The 16,857-nt window shown below is 43.0% G+C and overlaps 1 protein-coding gene across 3 annotated transcripts in view; it reads right to left on the bottom strand.

Annotated features, from left to right (window-relative positions):
• SLC39A8 (solute carrier family 39 member 8) overlaps positions 1 to 8,782 on the bottom strand; it is a 78,866-nt gene extending 70,084 nt beyond the window's left edge. The window contains exons 1-2 of one of the 3 annotated variants that reach the window (XM_043871382.1): positions 8,520 to 8,782; positions 7,281 to 7,754 (exon numbers count right to left, since the gene is read on the bottom strand). In XM_043871382.1, coding sequence (XP_043727317.1) covers positions 7,281 to 7,499 — 219 coding nt within the window. In that variant the 5' untranslated portion in view covers positions 7,500 to 7,754; positions 8,520 to 8,782. Of the gene's footprint in view, positions 1 to 7,280; positions 7,755 to 8,175; positions 8,343 to 8,519 lie in introns of those variants that run through there. The other 2 variants (XM_043871380.1, XM_043871381.1) reach the window with 2 other exon arrangements.
• Positions 8,783 to 16,857: the final 8,075 nt, after the last annotated feature.

Here is a 16,857-nt window from a genome sequence, read left to right as displayed (position 1 = left end):
ATTCATGGAACCCACTGGCAAATCCATCTTGTGATTAACAGCACAGACATTTGGTTCTAGCAGATGTTCATCAAGTAAGTATTTTAAAAGCCAAACCAAACAAGCCAAATTCTCCAAAAACAAGAGAACTGACTGACTAGTAACTCCTTCACGAGGTGTTTCCCAAAAGGCTCCCTCACTCTTTTCAACTAATACAGCATGCTACCAAAAGTGTTCATTTGGCAATTAATCACACACAGTCTTATGACATGTCTGGTAATATTTCTTTCAGTGATTATTTAACTACTGCAGTTTTGCCTTACATATTTCCCACAAGTTGCCACCTACTTCCTAGATCAAAAGCTCTCTGAGGACAAGGATCCATCATCATCATTATAATTTCTTTGCCCTTAAGGTGACCAAGCAATGTAAGTAGATAAGTAACTGATGGTTAGATCAAAATCTGAAGTAACAGTTGCCCGGGCTAGAGACAGTATGATTTTCTAAAGTAAAATTCAAAAAATCCATTGTAGTATTGTCAACTACAAATTGGCACTTGCCAAGAGCATTGCCAGCGGCTGAACACCAAGGGCATTTGCCACCTGCATCTGCAGAGATTGAACCTTCAACACCCCGTGAGGGAGTTCCGGGTGGAGTGAGGCTCTCTGTGCTCCAGGCACTCCGGTGGAACAGGTCTTTTGATAGTCAGATATTCTCAGGAACTGATTTCATAAGCCAATCTTTGCATCTCCTCATATCTAGAAAAGTACTAAATCCCTTCATGATGACATCAGCTCCTAATAACTAGCAGAAAACCTTTTGTCAAACAAGTGCTTAATTGCATTGAACTCCCCCTTCACCAAAATATTATATATTGACCTTCCCACACTGCCTCTTGGAAGCAGTGTCTCAGAACTAACTGAGATGCTGTCTCCTCAGTCGCAGTCCTCACTCTGCCCCAAATAAAACTTAACTCGCAGCTCTCAAGTTATGCATCTTTTTTAGTCGACAGGATTTAGGATTGTCTGAGGTTCTACCACTTACTGTTTGATTTTTGTTGAGTTACATAATCTCTCGGAACCACATATTTCTCCTGTGTAAAGTTAACAATGGTATTGTTATCACAGGATTGCTGTGATTTTGAAATGTGTTAATACAAATAAATTGGTTAAGAGTATGTCATACAGAAAAAGAAAAAAACAATAAATCCTTAGATATAATTATTTATGTTATGTACACAAGGGTCTATGTGACTCCTAGAGTAGTGGGTGAAGATGCAAATTTGGGAGTTAGATATGGAAAGAATGAAGGATATTTTCTCACATGGATTACCATCATCCCTGGCAAGGGAGCAAACTAAGCGCTTGACATCATGGTCAAGTGAGCTATGAGTGTCTCTCATTTCTTCAAAACCTTTTGGAAACAATGATCACACTGTACACAGTCAAGTTAAATAGAACGATATAATAAATCAGAATAAGTCCATTGTCTTGAAGGAAAAGGCCCCAAAGACGTAAGTACAACCACACCCTTCCATCCTGCCATTCCAGACAAGTTTTTCACCTGAACAGGCAGGCTGGAAGGCATTCCCAGGACACTGATCCCACCATTTTTCAGAACATAAAACAGGGGGGAAAAAAGAGGGCAACAACAGATACTTTCTCTCATCCATCTACAATCAGTGCTTCCCAGCACATCCTTCATCTAATGCACTGTTACCCGCTCCCATACCACAAGCTATGCATACAATATGCATGTAATAACCACACACACACACTCCTGTGTTTGCTACAGACCACTAGCCTGACCCCACTGAAATAAGCCAACAGTTACCTCACTGCCTCTTCCTCTGGCATCCTCAGGCCATAAATTAATGAAAGGAAAGGTCTAATAATAGTTACATGACCACTACAGACAAAAGGCTGCAGTAAAAACTACCTGACTTTGGGACTTTTTTTTCCTACTGCTCAGTCATGGCTGCTCTCCCAGGAGAAGGCAGAGCCTTTATGCTACCTCCTGATGGCCTCTCCAGGTTCAAGCAATCATTACAGCTCCTACAAACCACTGCAGTTTCCTCCTTAGTTCCTGTCTCGACCCACTCTGACACATTCCACACTCTCATGCAGAAAAATTTTCTAAAAACACAAGTCCGATCCCATTCCACTTTTGTTTAAAATTCTTTAATCAAATATATCATTCTATTATACACTGTAGTCATACATGCATTATGTCATACATCTACCTAGAAACTGTAAAGTCATGTGAGGGCTCAAATTGCCTTACTCGTATTAAGCAATCTTCACTCATTCATTCAAAAATATATATAATGGGAAATTCCATGGCAGTCCAGTGTTTAGGATATGGAGCTTTCACTGCTGAGGGCCCAGGTTCAATCCCTGGTCAGGGAACTAAGATCCCACAAGCCGTCTGACTCGGCTTAAAAGAAAAGAAGTGTGTGTGTGTGTATATATATATATACACACATGTATATATTATATATATATACATACACATATAATGAATATGTGTTGTGTACCAGGCATTACACTAGCCCCTGAAGAGATGAGTCAGATCATTCCCTTTAATTTGTTCAAAATCATATTGGAGGAGGCGAGGACATTCAACCATGTGAACAGAAAATTTAAATATATATAAATTATTTACATATTAAACTATAATTTCAATATATGTTATGATTGCAGAGGCACCAATTATTAACAGGGCTTCTACTAAATCCCTGAACAGGCTAAGAAAGGCTTCTTGGAAGAAGTTATGTAAACTGATACCTAAAGCAGAAGCAGATGTGTATGCAGAACCAGGAACTACCAGCAGTCTACGAAGACTGGAGTAGTAGCAAAGGATAAGACTTGGGAAATACACAGGAAATAGACCATAAAAAGTCTTAAGCCACTTTAAAGTGTTTGAAGTTTGTCTTGAAGATATTTAACTGTTCTTAAAAAATGAGCAGTATGGTTAGGTTTGTACTTTTAAAAGACCACTCTAATTAGAGTATAGTAATTACTCAAAATATTTCTAAAACACATGAAAAGCTAAGTCTCACAGCATAATGAAAATATTTCAAGAATTCAAAAAAAGAGAAATTGGCAAATCAGCAGTGGCTGTGAAGTCCTAGAAATATTTTATGGAAGAGTGTAGCTGGGCTTTTAAAAGTGTAAGATTTTGAGAGGGTAATTCAAGGAAATGAAGGACAACACATGTGGGAACAGGAAAGGGTGCAAGGAAGATAATGAGGTAAAAAGTGCTTGAATAAAAATATAAGGTGAAGTCACAGAAGAATGACTAGTTTAATGTAGTGAGTGCTAGGTCTGGGCAGGTTAGGTTGATATCTTAGGGTTACCCTTGATGTGCAAAGCCTCAAATGCCAGACTCCAGATTTAGACTTCACCAGCCAAGGGAATTCATGGAGAACTCAAAGAAGAGAGGCATACTCCAAGTGTTGCTTTATGAAGACTGAATATGAATTGAAAGATGTCTCAAAACAACCTGTGAATGAAAAAAATAAGATGCAGGAGCTATGCTGCAAGATTTTTATCAAATGAAAAAAATGAAGTTAGGAGAGATAAGCAAAAATCAAAGGTTGAGTGATGGTGGGAAACAAAGGCTGCCTCACATGACAACCTGCCACACCCACACCCACATCCCCAGCACCCCCACCAACCCTCCCCAGGAGACTGATTTAAATAGAAACATTTCCTGCAGCTGAGTGTGATAATTTAGAAATGAGGGGTTTTGAAGGAGAAATGAAGAGAAAAGACCACTTGGAGAATGAGAAGGAAGGACTATCAGAACAAACAAAAGGTGGCACTGAGCCCATTCTTGAAGTGAAGTGAAGAAGTGAAGTCGTTCAGTCGTGTCCGACTCTTTGCGACCCCATGGACTGTAGCCTACCAGGATCCTCAGTCCGTGGGATTCTCCAGGCAAGAATACTGGAGTGGGTTGCCATTTCCTTCTCCAGGAGCCCATTCTTAAATCCCCTAAATTAATCACCCAGGGTATTTACTCAGTTGGGGCTTCCCTTTGTATTCTACACTTGATCTTAGCCAAACGGGCAAGAAGCAATCCCTTTGTATTCTAGAAACTCCCTCAGATAGAGCAGACCTACACTTTGTCTTGGGCCCCAGAGACCCATTTAGATAAAAGAGCTCCTTCCTCTCACTTGTTTGGCCTACTTCTTCTACCTGCTCTTTGTACCCTCAGAAACCATAAGAAGCAAAACAGTCAACTCAACTATTCTATTGTCTCCAGTTTGAACTCAGGTCACTTTGATGTCCCAAAGCAACAAGCTAATTTAATAGTACTTGCTGCTACCGCTGCTAAGTCGCTTTAGTCGTGTCCGACTCTGTGCAACCCCATAGACGGCAGCCCACCAGGCTCCTCTGTCCCTGGGATTCTCCAGGCAAAAATACTGGAGTGGGGTTACCATATCCTTCTCTAATTCATGGAAGTGAAAAGGGAAAGTTAAGTCACTCAGTCGTGTCCGACTCTTCACGACCCCATGGACCTACCAGGTTCCTCCGTCCATGGGATTTTCCAGGCAGAACACTGGAATGGGTTGCCATTTCCTTCTCCTAATAGTATTTAGGGATACTGAAAAAATATTAGAAAACCTTCCGAGACTGTCTAAATTTTTAGCACAGTAGTCTGCGGAAAAACTGGTCTTAGCCCTCATCCAAAAAAACAATGTTATTTGTAAATAGATCTCATATAAGATTCAATAAATCCCTGGCCCAAAGAAATAAATTCTATCTTTTCAACTGTCTTCAAAGTCAGAGAATCATGTTTTTCACATTTATTATTATTCTACTTTGTTGCAGGTGAGGAAACTGAAGTTACCGTCTTTAAGGTATAGAGATATTAACAGCCCTAAATTTTGCTCCAAATTGGATAGTTTCCTGCTGGAGCAGCTGTAAACGCCAGCAAATTAACAGATTCTTCTGGAATGGCATTTCATTCAACATCATTTAACTGATGATGGTTGTTATCAGTAGAACTTTTTTAAAACATCAAACAGATGTTTGCTAGGTCTGATCAAGTGATAAATTTTCCTTGGCTTCCCTTTGTTTCCAAAGTAATTATGGGCTTTTCCTCATCTCTTTTTGATGTCCACAGAGGCCATAATGAGGGTAGTTAAATATGCAAACAGAAGAAGGAAAAACAAGGTGTCAACATAGATATAATTTACCTATTGAGGTACCTACTTACTCATAAACTAGGAATCATATTGCTAACAAACTTAAGCAACTTTCCTAAATTATTTAGGTATATTTTCCACTGTCTGCCAAGGTGTGGTTCAGGGGTATTTTGTCCCATTATAATTCACCAGCACCTCCAAACATTGCAAGATAAGGAGATAATTTAAGTCAAAACAATGTGTAGGCCACAGATATGCAGCTGCAAGTCAAGTCCCCAAGCTTCTTTCTAAGCAAATGACGGACCACTCCTGCTCCTATCTAGAAATGCTTTAGTCAGCTCAGCTGTTTCCCTTGATTGAAGAGTCTGCAACTAGATGGAAAATACTTATGAAGTTAGTTGTTTGCCTTATTTTCTAAAACATCAATATAATATGAAGTCATTTCAGCTTTTCCAATGTATCATTTCTTAGCCATTACATTCTGGCATGTAATGCCATGCAAGAACCTGATAGACAGTTTACTAAAGAACTTGCATAAGAGGACAATAAAACCTTTCTAAATCAAAGGACGCGCACTCTGATACCTCATGGCATCAGAATCTTATACTTCTTATGTACTGCATGTTTTAATTGAGGTAAGATATTTCTAACAAAATTAATGCCAAACTATAAGGTTATCAGCAAAGAATTTGTCTGATTAAAGGGGCTTCCCTGGTGGCTCAGCTGGTAAAGAATCTGCCTGCAATGTGGGAGACCTGGATTCAATCCCTGGGTTGGGAAGATCCCCTGGAGAAGGGAAGGGCTACCCAGTCCAGTATTTATTCTTGCCTAGAGAATCCCATGGACAGAGAAGCCTGGCGGGCTACAGTCCATAGGGTTGCAAGAGTCGGACATGGCTTAGCAACTAAACCACCACCACCACCCACTCCAGTATTCTGGCCTGGAGAATTCCATGAACTGTATGATCCATGGGGTCACAAAGACACAACTGAGCGACTTTCACTTCACTATCTGATTAAAATTTCCCTAATTGTAATCAAAGGCCAGATACATTGGGAAACTAGATTTCCAAGAGTAGAGTAACAGTATAACATTTCCAAACATTTTTTAACATTCTCAAACATTTTGGACCACACAACTTTTTGTAACACAAACTAACATCACCCAGAAGTGACAAACAATAGGGAAAGTACTGAATACTGCCATTCATCATCAGTTGTCACTGGAACCACAGCAGAAGGGGGGGAAAAAGAATCAAAGCACTGAGTTAACAGAGTTTTAAAAAGGAGAGGGGATTTCTGGGGAGGATGCTAAAAGCACATTTTGCTTATTTCACAATTTTAAGAAATAATCATAGGCTATTTATTATGGAAATAACGAAGAATCCCTAATACCCTTTTTACTGATGGGTATGGTCTTAATTGCGCCTAGGTAACTTAGGGTGATCCTTAAATCTTAAGAATTACCAAACGCCTAACTAATGCTGTGTATCTGTACTAAGATAGGGTTTTGGTTTTTTTCTTTTTGTTTGAATGAATGAATGCATGAATATTAAAATCAAACCTTTGACCTGATAGATGAACAAAAACTATGGCTCTAAACCCAGTTCCATCACCAGTTGGATGTGTGATCTTGGTCTCAGAGCCCCCTCGGCCTCCTGGTCTCTATACAGTAAGCCCTTCAGCCCTAAGTGCCTCCTATAACTTACACGGGAAAGACAGAACTACATTATACCTTGCTAGCAGCCGTTACCCATCAAGCTGCTGTTAACGGGGGTGCCTGTGAACCACTATCTCCGCCAGGAAGACTTAAGTGCGCCATTCCTATCTCAAACGCATCTCTCAAGGTGCTTCCCGCACTCAACTACTTCATCAACTTTTGCATAAAATCTTATAACCACAAGCGTCTGACGGCTCAACTCATCGGGCATAAAACTGCAATTTCTGGCTCCCTCGTCACCGCCAGCCCTTTAACCCCGGCTAGAAAGTCAGATACAATAAATAAAAAAAAAAACAGGACCCGCCTCACACATGAGAGACAAAACCAAGTTCTTTCTCCTGCGCTTGTCCCCTTTAATCAACGTTCAAGTACAAATGGACGTCTCCGGACACCCCGGCGTTTCGGGAAGGGCGGCCCGACCCGGCCGTACCTGGTTGAAGTGCAGCTGTCCGAGCTCGGGGGCGCCCTCCTCGGGGGCGGCTCCCAGACGCTCCAACAGGCGCCCGAGCTGCGCCGCAGACAGGCTCCGGTTGGCGCCGAACACGCTCAGCACATCCTCGCTGAAGGCGAGCCCGGGCCCGTCCGCCTCCCCTCCGAGGCCAGCGGCCGCCAGCAGCAGGAGCCCAGCCACCGCTCGACCCGGGGCCATCCTGGCCGGGGTTGCCCCTCACGGGCCCAAAACGGACTGGAGCGCACAGGGGCGTGCCGGGCGCAGCCGCGTCGGTGCCCAAGGGCGCCGGTCAGGCGTCGGCGCCGGTCCGGGTCAGCGGTGGCGCGGGGCGCACCTGGTCCTCCGGCGCCTTCGAAATAGCAGCAGCCCGCGACCTGCCGGGCATTGAAGTGGCGGTGCAGCCGAGGGGGTGGGAGCGATAGACAGAGCGGGCCCCCGGGCCTCCTGGAGAGCCTGAGATAAAAAGGACAAAGGGGGACAGAGATAAAGGCCACCCGGCTACCAGCCGGCCAGCCTCGGGAGCACTGCGAGGCCGGAGCCCTCGAACGCCCCGCTGGGCCTTGGGCCAACTGCCCCGGAGCGGAGTTTGCAGACATCCCAGGATTAGCTTGCAGTGTGATGAGACATGCTCCTTCCGGATCTAAAGCCCCAAACCACGTCCCTTTTTAGGACGAAAACTACACTGGCTACAGAACCCCACCTCCCCTTCCTTTCTCTCTGATTAATTCCATCAGCAAACTTAGAAGGGGTGAGGCGTGCAGTCCCCAGGCAGCTGCAGGAAATGGCCCCTTCGGGGTCCTGGGGTTTGACCGTCTAAACGGGACCCTCCCTCTCCCAGATCTTCCTTGGCAAGCAGAGAAGTAGGTGAGCTGACCTGCTAACCTCTCACCTCGCCTGTGTATTTCTGCGTCTGTTTTTGTCCACGTAAGTCAGTCCCCTCTCTCCTTCCTTCTTTCCTCCCCTCCCTCCCCCTCTCTCAACACTATCCCTGGCGAGTCCGCAGTGAAAACTCTGAGCTCCGGCCCCGCGCTCTTTACAAATAACCGGAGGAGGAGGGCCCTGTCCCCGCCTCCCCGCAGCACGTGGTGCCACTCGCCGGCCTGGACTCCCGCGCGCGTCCACGCCGGGGCGCACAGCCGCAGCCCTCGCCTCTCGGCGGGCGCGGCGCACCCCTACCCCCAGCGGCGCCGGCTCCCACCCTCACCCTCGGGGAGTTACCTGAAGGCCACTTTCCGGTCGATCTCTCTCGCCTCCTTTCTGACCTTGGCGGTCTCTTTGTTACCTTGTGGAAACCAGCTTCCTGCAATGGAGCCTGGAACCCTCAGCATTGTCTAAGAGATTTAGCAGGAATTGCTTTTTTGTCTTTCTTAAAGCCAAGAGAAAAAGGAAACCCAATCTGGAGCGGTGGTGGCGAGCTCAGAGCCGGCACTGCTCTACCCGGCCCTTCCTGACGCCGCACGGGATATCCGCAGATCAGAGTGAATTGTTTGTTTGTTCAGATGAGAGTTCAAGAAAAGCCGACTTAGGTGTAAGGTCAACAAGTTTGTGCAAAGTGAACGCGGTGTTTGAGGGCAAAGGTTGTGTCTGGTAGCTACCACTGTCCAGAAATAAAGTGAAACCACGATTCACTGGGACAGAAGGACGGTAAGAGGAATTCAGAGCGCTGTTCTTGTATTTCACCGGGGAGGGCACGGCTTCCTACAAGAGCACATTTTACGAGAGGCACTAAATCCAGACAAGGGGCAAGCAATCTCATTTCCCACGAGGAACTTAGATGGTGGAAGAAAGAGACACGGAGAGAAAATTCCAGAAGGATGAGGATCTAGGGGGACATATCTGCAGGACTGTCCCTATGGAGAAAGTTTTGTTGTTTAGTCGCTAAAGTTCTGTCCAACTCTTTTGTGACCACATGAACTGTAGCCCACGAGGCTCCTCTATCCCTGGGCTTCCCAGGCAAGAGTACTGGAGTGGGTTGCCATTTCCTGTTCCAGGGGATCTTCCCCAGGGATCGGAACTGCATCTCCTGCTTTGCAGGCATGTTCTTTACCACTGAGCCGCCAGGGAAGCCACGAAGCTTTGCTAGTGTTCTAACCACAGAGCACGGAAGGCAGCAGTAAGAGGACAAAGTTACCAAGAGGAAGATTTCTGCAGAAAATAAGGCACAACTGCTTTGGGAGGCAGTGATTTCCCCATGATTGAAGGTAATTCAAACTCATGGGTATGTAGTAGGATTCCTGCCTTGGAGGAAGATCAACAAAGTGATCTTTATGGTGTGTCCCTTCCAATTATGAAATCTGTGTGTTTGTTGTTACTAATTTACAGAGCATTGGTGCCAAAGGGCAAATATTTCACCAAGGGCCTGAAGTACGTTCATATCACACTTCAGTTCTTAAATTACACAACTGATGAGGACACTTCAAGATTTTTCTTGGATCCTTACATATAGTTTGTTGCCTATTTTTCCTTTTGACCCCAATAACTCATGGTGATTCTTGGAAATCAATGAATGTTCTAAATGATTCATCTAAACCCAGCAAGTTCTTCATTCCCACTTGAACTGCAATGTTGATAAGATGTTGAACTTTCCACAATGTGAATGGGTTTCAAGTAATACAAATTTTATATTGTGGATTTTTAAAATTTTATTCATCAGTTATTTGGCTCTCTCTCTCTCTCTCTCTCTCTCTCTCTCGATATATATATACACACATACATATATATATACATTTTGCCTGGATGGACTGGATGAAGCACAAGCTGGAATCAAGATTGCCGGGAGAAATATCAATAACCCCAGATATGCAGATGACACCACCTTATGGCAGAAAGCAAAGAGGAACTAAAAAGCCTCTTGATGAAAGTGAAAGAGGAGAGTGAAAAAGCTGGCTTAAAGCTCAACACTTAGAAAAGGAAGATCATGGCATGCAGTCCCATCATTTCATGGCAAATAAATGGGGAAACAGTGGTTGACTATTTTGGGGGGCTCCAAAATCACTGCAGATGGTGACTGCAGCCATGAAATTAAAAGATGCTTGTTCCTTGGAAGAAAAGTTATAACCAACCTAGACAGCATATTAAAAGGCAGAGACATTACTTTGCCAACAAAGGTCTGTCTAGTCAAGGCTATGGTTTTTCCAGTGGTCATGTATGGATGTGAGAGTTGGACTGTGAAGAAAGCTGAGTGATGAAGAACTGATGCTTTTGAACTGTGGTGTTGGAGAAGACTCTTGGGAGTCCCTTGGACTGCAAGGAGATCCAACCAGTCCATCCTAAAGGAAATCAGACCTGAATATACATTGGAAGGACTGACATTGAAGCTGAAACTCCAATACTCTGGGCACCTGATGTGAAGAACTGACTCATTGGAAAAGACCCTGGTGCTGGGAAAGATTGAGGCCGGTAGGAGATGGGGACAACAGAGGATGAGATGGTGGATGGCATCACTGACTCAATGGACATGAGTTTGAGTAAACTCTGGGAGTTGGTGATGGACAGGGAGGCCTGGTGTGCTGTGGTCCATGGGGTCGCAAAGAGTCGGACACGACTGAGCAACTCAACTGAACTGAATATACAGTTTGCCAAACCATCAATCTCACATGATAAATAGCAAAGTAATCAACCTACTTGGCATCTTCATCAAAAAAACAGTTAACATGATGTAAGCATGCTATAAAAGAGAGTATTCAAAAAATGTTACTAACAACCAAATTGGTGAGGCTAATTTCTAGATCTAATGAAATACAGTCACCAAAATACTACTTACTTAATGTTTTATGGCCTAAAATATAGCATTATACCAACAATATCATTATTGAAGAAAAGGACTTCCAATTTAAAATATAAGGTATAAAATAAAATATAAGGTATAATATAAAAATTAATTTTTCTCAGACATGTGCCTTAGAGGCCAAATAATTTTAAATGATAATAATGAAGAGAGAGTGCCAAGAACACTGGCCAGGATGTAGAAAATTGTTCTTTCTCTTTCTTTGTCACCTGGGAAACCTGGGAGAGTCATTTGACACTCCTCTGTCCATGGGATTCTCCAGGCAAAAATATTGGAGTGGGTTGCCATTTCCTCCTCCAGAGGATCTTCCTGACCCAGGGATCAAACCCAAGTCTCTGGCATTATAGGCAGATTCTTTACCATCTGAGCCACCAAGGAAGCCCCATTTGACCTCACCAGGACTCAGTTCCCACATCTATGAAACAATAAAATTGGGCTAGAAGCACAAATATTCATTCCAGTTTTTTCATGTCTAAATGTCTAATTTAGAAGTCATTTATTGGGGCGGATGGGGGGCAGGAGAGGGGCATGATACACCTAGAAGAGAAATAAAAGTTCAATTCTCCAATGAAAAGGGCATTTAACTTCAAATCTTATTTTTCTAATCACTTCAAATTTTTCTTAGTCCAAATCTTTTGTTACTATTGCAGAAGAAGCATATTGACCACTTTTGAACTTTTCCATGCATTAATTTCCCTCTAGAAGGACTAATGAGCAAACCTGGGAAATGGTATGTCCTTTTCCTTTTTTTCACCTCCTTTCTCTTCTTCTGGAGAAGGAAATGGCAACCCACTCCAGTACTTTTGCCTGGGAAATCCCATGGACGGAGGGGCATAGTAGGCTACAGTCCACAGGGTCGCAAAGAGTCGGACACGACTGAGCAACTTCATTTTCACTTTCTCTTCTTCTCCCTCCCAGTCCTAAAGAAGTCATCCTCAGGAGCATAGCATAATAAATAATATCTGTATGGAGGGCAGTCACAGTGGCCCAAAGAAGAGTGTTGGAACTCAAACAAGGGAAGAAGGGTATCCAAGTGGGAGGGAAATTCAGCATGTGCAGTTAGAGCCCAAGTAGGGTGACAAGGTGTCAAGATTGGGGGAGGAAGCTAGAGATCAGAGGATGCCTCCCTAAGGTGGTAAGGGCATATTCAAGCACCCCCACACAGTATGTCAGCACCCAGGTATGATGAGTAAAGCCTCCTTTCCAGTGTGATTCATCAGAGCCCAAGCTGGAAAGGAGGGCTTCGACAAAAAACAGGGGCATGGTGTGAGGTATCAAGATCAGAGCCAGGGTTACAGGGCACCCTTGGTCGGAGTCTGAGAGAGAGAAGCCGTCAAGTGTGGAGTCAGAGGCCGGGTGGGTGAGGAGGGCACTCCTGCACAGAATGTCTGAGGTGGACGAGGGTGGGGAGGGAGACCCTGCCAAGCAGCAGCACAAAGTACCAGGGTCTGTGTGGTGAGGAGGGCAGCCTGACGTGGGAGATGTGATCGTGTGATTTATAATCAGTCCACTCACTCAGCCATGTGTGACTCTTTAAGACACCATGGACTGCAGTACACCAGGCTCCCTGTCCATCACCAACTCCCGGAGCCTGCCCAAACTCATGTCCATCGAGTTGGTGATGCCATCCAACCATCTCATCCTCTGTCATCCCCTTCTCCTCCTGCCTTCAATCTTTCCCAGCATCAGGGTCTTTTCCAATGAGTCAGTTCTTCACATCATGTGGCCAAAGTGTTGGAGCTTCAGCTTCAGCATCAGTCCTTCATTGAATATTCAGGACTGATTTCCTTTAGGATGGAATGGTTTGATCTCTTTGCAGTCCAAGGGACTCACAAGAGTCTTCTCCAGCACCACAGTTCAAAAGCATCAATTCTTCAGTGCTCAGCTTTCTTTATGGTCCAACTCTCATATCCATACATGACTACTGGAAAAGCCATAGCTTTGACTAGACAGATGTTTGTTGGTAAAGTAATGTCTGTTTTTTAATATGCTGTCTGAGTTGGTTATAGCTTTTCTTCCAAGGAGCAAGCGTCTTTTAATTTCATGGCTGCAGTCACCATCTGCAGTGATTTTGGAGCCCAAGATAAGAAAGTCTACCACTGTTTCCATTGTTTCCCCACCTATTTGCCATGAAGTGATGGGACTGGATGCCATGATCTTAGATTTTTGAATGTTGAGTTTTAAGCCAGCTTTTTCACTCTCCTCTTTCACTTTCATCAAGAGGCTCTTTAGTTCCTCTTTGCTTTCTGCCATAAGGGTGGTGCAATCTGCATATCTATCTGAGGTTATTAATTTTTCTCCCTGCAATCTAGATTCCAGCTTGTGCTTCTTCCAGCCTGGCACTTCACATGATGTACTCTGCATATAAGTTAAATAAGCATGGTGACAATATACAGGCTTGACATGATGTATAATAAGAAAAATATATTTGTCTTCATTTGTTTCTGACACCAAGCTCTTAAAACCCTTGGAATTTCCTAAGTGATGCAAGTGTTAAAAAGGTGACTTTTGGACCCCACCTAAGGATGAGGAAAACCAGCCACGTGATGAGAGGGTCTGAACTTTCATTTCACCCACTTAACTTCTTGGGAGAGGAGAGCAGCTAGAGGTTGAATCTGTCACTAATAGTAAATGGTTAAATCAATCATGCCTATGTAATGGAGCCTTGGAAAAATCTAAAGGATTGGATTGGGAGAGACTGCAGGTTGTTAAACACAAGGAGATTCTCGGAGACTGGTGCATTCAGAGAGGGAAGAAGCTCCACCCACTTTCCACAGGCCTTATCCCACGCACCTCTTCCATCAGGCTGTTCCTGAGTTACTTTTTGTAATAAATGGGGGATGTGTTAAGTGTCAGTTGTTGGCTGACCCTTTGCAACCCCATGGGCTGTAGCCTGCCAGCCTCCTCTGTCCATGGAATTTTCCAGGCAAGAATACTGGAGTGGGTTACCATTTCCTTCTCCAGAAACTGGGGATGGAGTAGGCAAAATGTTCTCTTGAGTTTTGTGAATCATTGGAACCTCTGATCTATAACCAGTTTATCAGAAGTACAGGTGGCGACCTGAACTTTGTGACTGATATGGGTGGGGTGACTGTCTTGTAAGACTGAGCCTTAAGCTGTGGGCTCTGACCCTCTCTCTCGGTAGATAGTGTTAGCATCGAGTTGAACTGGAGGACACAGTGGTCTCTGAGATTGAACTGGATACATGTGGAAACCCACCTCCCATATTGAAATTTGGAATTTCAGAATTGTAGAAGGAGAATACAAGGAGAATCCAAGAAGGAGGGAATCAGGAGGGAAAGAGATGGCATCAGAAATAGATTAGTTATGTATAAAGAAATCCATTTAATAAATATATTAAAGATAATAACAACCAGTTTTGTCACTATCAGAGAAGGGACTTGCAAACATCAAGATGGAGAAAACTAGGATGAGCCCATGATGAGGTGTTGGAGATGTCAGCGTTAATTTGTGGTTTTCAGTATGTAAACAAATCAAAACAGATATTGTTGTAAATAATCCCTGGCTCTGTCCATCAGGAGGGGCTGGAAGTGGTGATGCCCTAATAACGATAAGCAGACCCAAGGCCCTGAACTTGGCTTCTGAAAACTATGCCCACCAGTAGGAATCAGAGCTCCTTAGATAAAGGAGTTGGTTCCAGGACTGAGCAGGCCAAAACCAAGATAAACCTAGAATCTTTTGCTATGCCTGAAAACAAGAAAATGGTCCAAAAATGTGGGAAATACATGCAAAGTATTCCAAAAGAATGGAACATGGGAGCAGCAACACACACTCAAATGGATGGGTGGAGGAGAGGAATCTCTGTACTGTGCTTGCAACTTTTCTTTAAGCTTGTAATTGTATCAAATTGTTAAAAATAATAATAATAAAATAGTAAGTATGAATAAGGAAAGGAAAACATTCTTGCAACAAATTACACAGAAATTAATAGTAAAATTTGATAAAATCCCAACTTGGTAAATTCCATAAAATTAACAAATTCATTCAATATATGTTTTTAGCCTCTGCATCACAGCCCTGAATATCTGGGAAAAGAAAAGTGAAAACATGCATTTTGTTTTACCTTTAAAAAACCTGTAGTTAAGGTGAGACAGAAGGGAGATGGTTAGTGTTATGGAGATGTTAAAGGTTGCAGAGGAGAGAGATTGGAGGACTTATGTCTGTAGAAGATACTGAGCAAATAATTCACAGAGCAGGGAACACTTGAGCTTGAAAGATCAGTAGAGGTTTGACACAAAGACAGGGAGTGGAAGCACATTCCAGGACAAAGAAATGCAAAGTAAAAGGCTCCAAGAAACCTGAAGAGCAGGGGGAACTGAAAGAGGGCCTTTGGACCTGAGGAGTCTAGAGTAGGAACTCAAAGTTCCCGGGGGTCAAAGATGTCTTTAGTGATGCTCCAAGAGATTCCTCATGGTCATCTGTGGTAAGAGTTCTCCTCGGTGAATTTAAACCTTCTATTTCCTGTATTATGACTATCAAATATTACTCATTCCTTATTATTACAAACATGCCACACATAAAATTCTCAAATGGGAGCAAGATAATGACTCTGTCCAGATTGTACATGACTATTCAACCATCAATGCCACAGGAAATGTAGGTAGTAGTCAGATTTCTGCAAGTTTTCTCTGAACTTAACTCTTAGTCTATAAAGTGGGAATTAATATCTGCTCAATCTACATCACTGAAGGTGAAAATCAGATATGATAAGGTGTGTGAAAACTCTTTATATACTGTAAAACAGAATGTTGGTATTATTATAAGCTTTTTAAAATGGTAAGGTAATCTGACCTGTGTAACCAGCCTAGTGAACTGCTATTGGGAAATGGACAAAAACAACCGTGAACCTTGGAACAAAGACTACATTATACCTAACTAAATTCTTAAGGTTTTTTATTCCCCCAAGGGAAGTAAAGTGCTAACCAGAAATGGAAAGAATTATAGATATCGTTGACTCTAATCTAGTCATTTTTGAGTGGAGAAAGAAAACCTCAGGAGAGTTGAGGGACATGGTTAAGTATTATAACAATCAGGCCTAAGCCTGCCTCTTTTCATTTTACCACCAAAAGTAAACACCAGTCAATGTTTGGATAGCATTACACACGTGACTTTAATTTGAATGAGCAAATGCAACTGGAAATTATATCAGCCTATGTTCTTCCTCGCTCTGCTTCCTTCTAATGGACCAATATCCCTGGGCCTTTTGCTCCCAATTCAGCTCAGTGTATTTACCATGGCCTCATCGTGGTTTGTGTGCTTTATAATTCTGTACAATTTTTTGAAGCTATTCCTAGAATTTTTGGAAAATGTATATGCACACTCACAGAAAGATGCTGAGTAAATTAGTGAAAAAAATGAAGAGCAGAAGGCGCTGTAAAACAATATGAACAACAGTGCGTATGTTTATATGTGTGGGTGTGTGTGTTTGCATTTAAAACATCAAACATCTGCGGGTTTATGCACCAAGCTGTTTACAACGTCTTCCTCTTAAAGAGTAGGTTTGAGAAACAGGGGATTCTGAAGGAAGAATAACACCTTCCTCTGGGGGGAAGAATGAAAGAAATGTATCTTTTTTTTTTTCTTTTCTTTTTTGCAGTATTATTGGGTTTGTCTTAGTTTTTGTTTCTTTTTTATTGAATTTAAATTGCCTTACAATGTTGTGTTGGTTTCTGCTGTATAAAAAGTGAATCTGCTCTGTGTACACATATATACCTTCCTTTTGGGACCTCCCTCCCCTTTATCCCCCCC

The sequence above is a fragment of the Cervus elaphus genome, chromosome 17 (assembly GCF_910594005.1).
Source record: "Cervus elaphus chromosome 17, mCerEla1.1, whole genome shotgun sequence".
In the NCBI taxonomy this organism is placed as follows: Eukaryota; Metazoa; Chordata; class Mammalia; order Artiodactyla; family Cervidae; genus Cervus; species Cervus elaphus.
Note: the sequence above shows the minus strand (reverse complement) of the source record. Positions and strands in the feature narration are given on the sequence as shown.